The sequence below is a fragment of the Lemur catta genome, chromosome 3, assembly GCF_020740605.2.
Source record: "Lemur catta isolate mLemCat1 chromosome 3, mLemCat1.pri, whole genome shotgun sequence".
Taxonomy (NCBI): Eukaryota; Metazoa; Chordata; class Mammalia; order Primates; family Lemuridae; genus Lemur; species Lemur catta.
Genome location: NC_059130.1, coordinates 118,689,029 through 118,698,994, shown reverse-complemented (window position 1 = coordinate 118,698,994; position 9,966 = coordinate 118,689,029). Strand labels below are relative to the sequence as shown.

The window sequence follows — 9,966 nt, the reverse complement described above, 5'->3', positions numbered from 1 at the left end:
GTTCCAGGGCACTTGGCAAAGGGCAGGGGTTTGTGCAGAGAGAGGAGTTCTAGACTAATCTGGAACCTGGATGCTGCTTAAACGATTTAAGACAGGGGTTCTCAACCTCAGCACAGTTGTCTTTCGGGACAGATGATTCTGCTGTGGGGGGCTGCCCCATGCATTGTAGGGTGTTTAGCAGCATCCCAGCCCTCCACCCTCTAGATACCAGGAGCATCCCCAGGTTTGACAGCTAAAAAATGTCCCCAGCCATTGCCCAGTGTCCCCGGGGAGGGGGAAGTGGGGGAGGAGCAAGATTGAGCTATAATAATAGGAATGAGGGGACTGGCAGTGGGTGGCGGAGAAGTGGCTGCGGCGCTGCCCCCTCATAGAGCTGCTTCTCTTGCAGGGAGGAGCAGATGGCCAGGCCTGCCGTCCACGCTGCCCGCATGCTGTTCCTCGTCCTCCTCGTGCTTCTGGGGCTGAGCCTGGCAGGCTCCCTTGCACCTGGAACCCCTGATCGGAACCTCCCTGAGAATCACATCGACCTCCCAGGCCCAGCACTGTGGATGCCTCAGGCCAGCCACCACCGCCGGCGGGGCCTGGGCAAGAAGGAGCGGGGCCCAGGCATGCCCAGCCAGGCCCAGGATGTGGCTGCGATCACTGCCACCAGGCAGGCCTCCAGGATGCCAGGGGCTGAGGGGCTGCTGCCTGGGCAGACTCCTGCAGGCCTGCTGAGGGACAAGGACCTGCTCCTGGGGCTGGCATTGCCCTACCCCGAGAGGGAGAATCAGCCTCCGGGGTGGGAGAGGGCCAAGAAACGTGGCAGGGAGCACAAGAGACGCAGGGACAGGCTGAAACTGCACCGAGGTAGCTGGAGATCTGCGAGGACAGGAGGGGGCTGGAGGGAAGGGTCAGTGATGTGAGGTCCCTGGGAGGACATCCAGAGGCCCCAAGAGGAGACAGGCAGTGGGCACCCACAGGAGAGGAGGGGTCTCACTAAAGCCAGAGGGGTCTGGTAAGGGGAGGGGCCAGGGAGAGGCCTGGGGTGGGCATGGGAGAAGAGGGATGTGTAGCAATGGAAGCTCGGTCTTACCAATAGATCGTCATCCTCCTAAGTCAGCCTGTGAGCCACCCAGCCACCCTCTGTCCCAGCCTGTCCCTTCCCAGCCCATGCAGTCTCTGAACAAACGAGTCCAGCAGCTCCACCCGGAGGGCCCCTCCCCAGCCTCACCTGGCCTTGAGCCCAGGCACACAACTCAGCTTGAGTCTCTTCATGTGACAAGACTGCCTCTAGGGGCACACCTAGTGCCACAAACACGGTGGTGGTGGTGTTGGGGGAAGTGTTTCTTTGGCAGGAGGGCAATGGAGCCTCAGCCCCCTCCCCTGCAAACAGCTGGGGCTCCCTCCCCTGCTGGACCTACTGAGACCTCCCAAGTGGGCAGAACCCAGTTGGGGCCCCCAGCTTCGACTTTCAACCTTCCACCCTTGGAGGTCATCTGTGTCGGCTTGGGGAAGGGATGCTGGCATCTCTGAGGACAATCTAGAGGGCACACCTGGAGCAGGGGGCCCTCCCAGGAGGGTTGGTATGATGGGCAGGAGGCGGGGCACAGAGGAGGCCTGCAGGTTAGGCCCTGCCCTGCTGACAGCCAGCTGTGAAGCCTCAGGCCATCTGGCCCCAGTTTCCTTGTCTGCACAATGAATGGGATGAATTTAGTGGCCCTAGAGTCCCCTTTCCACTCCTAGGGTGACTCCACCTGACTCAGTGACTACCCCATGCCCGTGTGTTTTGGAAGGCAGCATCAGCGGCTTAAAAGGTCAGATGGACCTGGGTTCAAATCCAGACTCTGCTACTCATGAGCTGGGTGTCCTTGGACAAGTCACCTAACCTCTCTGTGCTTCAGTTTCCTCCCCTGTAGATGAGGCTGAAGGAGCACCCACTTACTAGAGCTCCTCCAATGGTTAGATGAACAATGCTTGCAAAGCGGCTCATCTGGGACCCAGCACACAGCAAGTGCTCAATAAATGGCGTGGTGACTAATTATCACCATGTAGGAAGCACTCACTTGTGTGTGATAAGCTATGGCTCCCATCTCCCAGCTTTCCCAAAGGTCTTTTCCCTCTGCAATGCCTCTTGGCTTCACTGCATTGCTCATCACTCAAACTTCACCTCCTCCAGGAAGCCTTCCATGGTTAATCCTTACAGTACCCACTTGTTATAGTTACGTCCCTGGCTGCACCCAGCCAACCAAGACTTGGACTTCCCTTGGAATGATTCTTTACAGAGAGAACCCTTGGGTCATCTCCCCAGCCACACTGCGAGTTCACCCAAGACATTTCCTCCCTTGAGTTCCCTGTTTCCACCCCTCCAGGAGGGTAGGCAGCAGGGATGTTAACTGAACCATGGACTTGTCACCTGGTCCCTGCTGCCCCCTGGTTCACAGCAGAAGATGTGGGTCCTACTGTAGGCCGACACGAGGTGGCAAGCAGATAAGCCCCCTGCGCTTCCCGCCCCATGTCTCAGGCCGAGCCCTGGTCCGAGGTCCCAGCTCCCTGATGAAGAAGGCGGAAGTCTCCGAAGCCCACGCGCTGGAGGCTGCAGGGGAGGAGTCCTCTACCAGCCTGGCCCCCACCATGCTCTTTCTCACCACCTTGGAGGCGGCACCTGCCACAGAAGAGTCCTTGATCCTGCCTGTCACCTCCCTGAGGCCCCAGGTAAGGGGTCCCAAAACAGCCTTGGAGCTGGAAGGGTCTTGAGACCATGTCGTGCAAACCCCTTAGCTCACTCAGGGAGACTGAGGCACAGGGGCAGGAGGCCTCCGGGCCTGCATTGGAACCAGATCTCTGGACGCCTGCCCAGCCCAGCTCCATCCTGAGAAAGGGCTGCCACCGTCCAGAAGGTGGTCCTGGGGGCTCACTCTGGGGACAGTCAAGGAAGCAAGTGGCAGCTCAGCACGCTGGTCTCTGCATGGACAGCAGAGGCACTTGAGGAAGAACTTCAAGTGTACAGAAAAGTATAGAGCATAATAATGCTAATTTTAAAACCAGTGTCCCAGAATGAGCAAGCATTAGTTAGCCCCTGGACTCATCTGCTTCCGATCTTTAAAAAAGCCACATGGAGGGAGAGTTAGCAGCCCACTGGTGATTCTAGAAGAAGGGCATGTAGGAGTTAACCACATCATTCTTGCACCTCTTCTGTGGCTTTGAAATTTTTAAAAATAAAATCATTTAAGAGGATCAGTAGTATATACGTTATATATATGTATAAGAAATAATACATAAAAAAGAAATAAAACTTCTTTTAGCAGTAGATTTTTCCTATCCTCCTTTTGGGTCCTGCACCCCCTTGAGATTTTGATAATAGCTGGGGACCGTCCCCCCAGGTTACATGGTTGTCCACTTCGTCTAGGCCCCCTGAAGCCCTAGAATGTTCCTGCCCATGTCCTACCTTGCGCGGGCACCGTGGGCAGATCCAGCCATGGGCTGTGGCCTCAGCACTGCCGGGGCCACTGGCTGGGGCCATGCGTGGGACTGAGCCCTGGCCATGGCCTTGACAGTGCACAGAGAGGTGGTGACTGATGCAGGGGGAGGAAGGGACAGGAAAGTGAGTAGCGGGACTACTTCCGACTCCCTCCTCCTGGGCTTAGAAACCTTGAGCAAGCAAGGTTCAGCCGCTCCTCAGAGGGCCTGGCGGTCACGCACCGGCTCTGTCTGCACCGGCTGCCTTCAGGCGCCATCCCACTGGGGTGGTGGCTGCCCCGTGCGGGAACTGCCCTGGTGGCCGCTGGAGCAGGAGCCTCAGACGCCCGTGTCAATGTGCTCAGGCTGGGATTCCAGGCTGCCCAGCAGAGGACGAGGTGGCCTCTGACGCCCCCTCCTTTGCCCTCTGGCCTTGGGACCCCACAGCCCTGCTTCCATGGATTGGAAGTCTCCAGGTTCCCCTCCTCGCCCCCCACCCCACCGTCCGTTCTCTTCTGCAGGCACAGCCCAGGCCTGACGGGGAGGTGATGCCCACACTGGACATGGCCTTGTTCGACTGGACCGATTATGAAGACTTGAAACCTGATGTCTGGCCCTCTGCGAAGAAGAAAGGTGCACCCACCTGCCCCAGTGTCCCCACGCCTGGGCTCCCCTCCCTCGCCCACCCTCTGTTGGGGAGGGGGCCCCAGTGAGCCCGGTCTGACCTGCAGATGTCCAAAGCCAGGGGGCTCGTCAAGTGTGAACCTGCACTGACCCTCCAAGTGGACAGTGCTACCGAGTGCTCATTGTGCGCAGAGCTTCCGCGCTTCAACTCACTTTACCCCGGGGGAAAAACCAGCCAGGTCTGAGCTACTGTCGATCCCATTTTAGAGAAGAGAAAACTGGGGCCTGATCCGGGCCACGCTGTGGGGGTGGCCGCATGGGCACCCTGACACCGAGGCCTTGCGCTGAATCTCTCTGCTCGGCTGAGCCTCAGCTTCTGACAACAGATCTTCTTGTCCACAGAGAAACACCGGGGTAAACTGTCCAGCGATGGTAACGAGACATCACCAGCCGAAGGGGAGCCATGCGACCATCACCAAGACTGCCTGCCAGGTACCAACCAGCACCACGTTCAAGTTACCAGGCCTGGGGCTGGGAGGAAGCCCGGGTGGGGGTAGGGGTGGGGGTCCCGGGCACATGAGCAGGCCCGTGACCCTTTACTGATGGTCAGTAATAACAATAGCAGCCACCGCTTTCCTGGGAGTTGCTGTCATACGTTAATTCAGTTAGCACATTAGTCACAGCAACCCAGGGAAGGGGGACTGTCATCCTCCCTTTTCAGGCAAGGCAACTGAGCCCCAGAGAGGCTAAGTATCTTGCCTAAGGTCACACAGCTAGGAAGTGGCTCACCCCAGGGTTAGCCCAGTTCCAAAGCCTCTCACCATGGCCCCACGCCGCCCTCAGGGTGATCTCTTGCTCTCTTCCTCCCAACACCTGGAAGGGCTTAAATCTGCCCTTGTCCCATCACGACACTGCCGGGCTTTCTGGGGGTGCTTTTGACGACATCCTCACTGTCAAGACAGTCTGAAAACAAGTGGCTTGATGTTTTGACTGATGCCCTAAACTGCTGGCCCTTCTTGGGCCCACCAGACTCTGGGAGAGGAAGGCACTAAGGGGAGTTAGAAGCCGAAGAGGTTTATTCCAGGGGAGGGTAGCACCTGTGAAAGATAAAAGGAGGAGGAAGCAGGACTGGACAGAGAAAGCTCCAGATTGTGATGTGAAGTCCCAGCCAGAGCTGGGCTGGAACCTCCTGCTGGGGAACCCTGTGCCACAGGCCCAGGTGACCCCTGCAGGTGCAAACAGCTGGAGGCTGTCAGCTAACTGCCATCTGAATAGCGAGTGGCACAGCGGCCAGAATATTCTGCAAAACAGCAACCAAAGCAGCAATTTGCATCGTATAAGCCAGACTACCAGCTCCCTGGCAGGCTGGTTTCTTTCCAAACCGTTGTTTTCACCCTGAACACAAAGAAAAGGCTGGAGTCGGGGGCAACCGGACAGTGGCTCTGAGAGCTGGCCCCGTGGTGAGGCCTTGGGCTTGGCTGGGACCATCCTGCAGCTGCCTGGGGCTTCGGTTTCCCCATCTGTCAAAAGAGGACGTTGGTATCAGTGATCCCAAGGCCCCCCCCCAGCTCTGAGCTGGCTCCAGACCCGGCAGTCCCCAGCTGTTCCTCCCGCTCTCCCTGGGAGGTGACCCCCACACCACCTTTGCTCTTCCCATGATCAATCAGTTGCCCATCTGGGGCAGCTGGGGTCTCTGCCGCCCGCCCCGGGGGCCTCGGCCATGACACGCGTGGGCGGTTCTGGCGGTTCTGGCTGGGAACCTCGCACACCAGATGGCCCCCCTTGCCGGGGCACAGCCTGCCACAGCGATGATGGATCTCCCGTCCAGTGGGACTGAGTGCGGGGCTTCGGGGAGGGCCCGCTCAGCTTGGCTGACCGCGTGTGCTTGCTGTGTCGGCAGGGACCTGCTGTGACCTGCGGGAGCATCTCTGCACGCCCCACAACCGAGGCCTCAACAACAAATGCTTTGATGACTGCATGTGTGTGGAGGGTGAGTCTGGGCTCCTTTGTGGGGGGCTCCCCGTGCTCCGGGAGCCATGGAGCTCTCCCTTTCTCCAAGCTGTCTCTGCAATGAGGCAGGGACAAGATTTCCCAGCAGGTGGGAGAGTCCCCTGGGAGCTGAGGACAGGAGCGAGAACAGCTTTGCACGGTGCCCTCCCAATCTGTGAACTCATTTAGTCCCGATTCCTGGCATCGTTTCTCAGATTTGCTTTTCTCACCTCTTGAGAAAATACAAGCTGGCGTGATGCTCTCCCACGATCTGGAGGAGGGAGAAGGGAGGAGACAGGAGTGTGTCTCTTTAAATAAGATCCAACCTTAGAAGGCTGCCTCTTTCACACTGGAATTCTACTCCAGGGGAGGCATTCCAAGTGCGATAACCACGGCTGGGGGTGGGTTTCCCAGCGCTATCCCAGGGAAAGATGCATCTGGCCGGCTGCCTCTTTAACTCCTCTAGGCTCCCGCCTGGCCCAGGTATGCCAGGCTCCGTGCCAAGCGCTTGGTCTCCTGGAATCCTCACGACCACCCGCGGAAAGGAGCTATCATGATCCCCACTTCACAGATAAGCAAACTGAGGCCCAGAAAGCTTAAGTGACTTGTCCAAACTTACCCAGCTAGAAAAGTGAGGGGATATTTTCAATTTTGTATTCTGAAAAATGTCAAGTATATACTAAAGTCGTCAAAATGGCATTATGCGCCCCCACTTTCCAGCACTCAGCTTCAGTAACAACCCACTCATGGCCAGTCTATGCTGTCACTCTGCCACCCGCTTCCCTCCCTCCAGTATGATTTGGAAGCAACTCCTGGGAGTTTACACGTACTTCATCTGTGAATATTTTAGCATATAAAAGAGTGCTAAAAGATAAGTACTCCTTTATAAAACAAAATGCCAAAAATGAACAATAATTACTCAGTACATGCAATATCCAATCAGCATTCCCATTTCCTGGTGGGAGAATTTGGTCCCAGCCCCTCTGTTAATCCGATACACATGCCCTATTTTACTCACATTATCCTCGAAACTTACCTGCTGTGAAAGCAATATACCTCTTTAGTTCTGATCATTCCTTCATCTAGTCGGTTAAGAAATATTTATCAAGTGCCTACTATGTGTCAGGTATCATCCCGGACACCAGAGATCCAGTGGTGACAAGAACTGGCAAGTTCTGTACCCAGGGATTACATTCTAGTCAGATGAGTAGACAAAAGGCAAATAAACAGATACGATGTCTTTAGAAAGGAATACAGGCTCTAACGCAAATACCAAGATAAGGAGTCCTGGAGTTGCTTCAGAAGCGTGGGCAGTACTGGACAGCGGGGCCAGCTACCTGAAGATGGGAGGACAAGGACCTCGGCAGGAACAAGCCAGGGGAAGATGGTACAAGGCGAGTGGGGAGAAGCTTCTAGAAGGATCACACAGGACCTTGTGGGCCTTGTCTCGTTTTTGTTTTATTTGTAATTGGATGTCATTGGCAGGTTTTAAGCAGAGGAGTAACATGGTCTGATCTATAAGTTTAAAGGCTCACCACTCAGGTTGCGGGACTGTGGTGGCCAGAAGTGGGGACAGGGAGGACCATCCGGGTGGTGAGCGAGGACGGAGGCAGGTGGGGTAGGGGATGCTGGGAAGCCACCTTCTGCAAGACACAGTTACCTGTGTGCAGAGTTAAGGTCCCATTTCACAGAGGAGGAGACTGAGGCACAGAGCAGGCAGGAGGGCACTCCAGCCCAGCCAGGACTAGGGGGACATGGGTGGCTCAGTGCATGGCCCCCCTGCCCAGGTGGGAGGGGCCATATGCTGCTTCCCAGGCACCTGAAAGATGTGTCTGCATCCAAAGCCTGTCTGCTAGTTCCCTCCTTCTTACACTGGTTGGACCCACTAACATTCTTGCTTCTTTCCTGGAGACTCAAGATCCGAAAAAAAATGGAAAGTGGAAATCACAGCTTGGTCAGCTTGTTAAAATTGGTCCAAGAGGGGATTGTCACCCAGATGCCACACCACAGGGATCTGGGGAACACCAGGAACCCTTATGGGGACTAGGAGTCTTGAGGACTCCTGAGAAATCCCAAAATGTTGGACACACAGTCCAGGGCTGAAGTCCAGCAGTCAAGGCCAGCCAGGGCTCTGGAGGGTTCCAGAAGGGTTGCTGCAACGACCAAACACTCCTGCTCATGAATCCCCTGTCCCTCCCACGTGTCACTGGTGTGGCCACAGGTCTGAAAGCCCAGTGGCCCAGGTGTAAATTCTAGGTCCCTAAGCACTAACTTCCCAGCCAGTCCTTTACTCTCTTGATGATGACAAGAGTGGCTCTTAAAGTAGAGATGTTCTCTTTCCCTGTGGTCACTCCTAACCTGAAACGTAGGGGGTTCTCAGGCCACACACTGGCATCTCTTTCCCCTACCATTGGGAGGATGTGACCTTCTGTGGCCTTAAATGGAAAATACGTCTCCCCGCATGCATCAGGGCATGACTGTGGTGTGACAGAGAAAGCCACAGCCATGAATGCTGCCCCTGGTGGGCCAGGAGGGCCAGACCTACTTTAATTAGGGTGGCCAGGAAGGGTTTGAAACCCAAAGGCTGTGAAGGAGCGAGCTACACAAAGAGCTTGGGGAAGGGATTTCTGGCTGAGAGAACTGTGCATGCAAAGGTCCTGAGGCAGCAAATGGCTAGGTATGTGAGGAAAAGCAAGAAGGCTGGGTGTGGCTGGGGTTAGAGAGCAAGGAGGGGACTGGGAAGTGAAGACATCAGACAAGTACTAGGGTCCAAGTCCCAGAGGGCCTCGAAAGCCAAAGTAGGAAGTATATATATATGAAACGTGTGTGTGTGTGTGTGTGTGTGTGTGTGTATAATCTCAACAGATTTAGGGGGTACAAGTGTTGTTTGTCACGTGGATGGATTGTACAACGCTAAAGTCAGGGCTTTAGTGTACTCCTACAGTAGGAAGTTTAGATTTCATTTTAGGTGCAAGGGGAGCCATGGGAGGTTTTACAGGGAAGGGCAGAATCTGAGTCACTTTTTAACAAATTTTAATAAACTTTTTTGTTCCCAATTTTTTCATTGGAGACTATTTTTAGAGCAGTTTTAGGTCGACAGCAAAATTGCACAGAATGTACGGGATTCTCACATACCCTCCTTCACCCCCGCATGCAGTTTCCGCCTTACTAACGTCTTGCGTTAGCGCGGTGCATCGTTAGGACGGACGATCCGATGGCGGCACTTTATTATCGTGACCTAAAGGCCGGTCTATGTTGGGGTTCCCTCTTTGTGCTGCGCACCCTCCGGGTTTGGCAGATGCCTGCCGTACCCCCCATGACCGTGTCATACCGGATGTTTTCACTGCGCCGCATTTTCTCTGCGCTCCATCTGTTTATCTACCCCCATGCCCCCCGCCCCCGCCAGTCCCGCTGAAGCTGCTCAGGCCGCCGCGGAGCCGGGCAGCCCCGCACAGAGAGGCAGGGTGGGAGAAGACGCCCCAGAGGATGCGGGAAGGAAGGGGTGGGGTCTGGCCTGTCGGTCCCTGACCCCCTTGCCTCCCCCCTTGGCTCAGGGCTGCGCTGCTACGCCAAGTTCCACCGGAACCGCAGGGTCACACGGAGGAAGGGGCGCTGCGTGGAGCCCGAGACGGCCAACGGCGACCAGGGGTCCTTCATCAACGTGTAGCGGCCCGCGGGCGGCGCGTCCCCACCCACCGCCTGGGGACGGGGACCCGGAGCTCTGGGGGAGCCGGGCCATTCGTTTATAACTTAGCAGTGGGTGATCAAATGGGGGGCCAGACGCTGAGGCTGCGGACTCAGGCCGGGACACTCAGCCCCGGGAGGGAGCTGCCGGGCGAGCGAGCTGCCCCCGCCCCGGAGCCGGACAGCCCCGCACCCGCACCCCCCGCCCGCTCCGCGCGATGGCAGCGCCGA

At 56.5% G+C, this 9,966-nt stretch overlaps 1 protein-coding gene across 1 annotated transcript; it reads left to right on the top strand.

The window, feature by feature from the left end:
* Positions 1–398: 398 nt before the first annotated feature.
* On the top strand, positions 399–9,718 carry DRAXIN (dorsal inhibitory axon guidance protein). Its single transcript, XM_045546126.1, has 7 exons — positions 399–849; positions 2,504–2,694; positions 2,918–2,920; positions 3,960–4,071; positions 4,465–4,554; positions 5,963–6,052; positions 9,606–9,718. Exons 1-7 carry the CDS (start codon positions 399–401, stop codon positions 9,716–9,718), a joined length of 1,050 nt encoding a protein of 349 aa, XP_045402082.1.
* Positions 9,719–9,966: the final 248 nt, after the last annotated feature.

Coding starts and splice junctions, on each gene's coding strand:
- DRAXIN (XM_045546126.1), top strand. CDS start 399: ATGGCCAGGCCTGCCGTCCACGCTGCCCGCATGCTGTTCCTCGTCCTC. Junction 850..2,503: donor CAGGCTGAAACTGCACCGAG/GTAGCTGGAGAT, acceptor CCCATGTCTCAG/GCCGAGCCCTGGTCCGAGGT. Junction 4,072..4,464: donor GCCCTCTGCGAAGAAGAAAG/GTGCACCCACCT, acceptor TCTTGTCCACAG/AGAAACACCGGGGTAAACTG.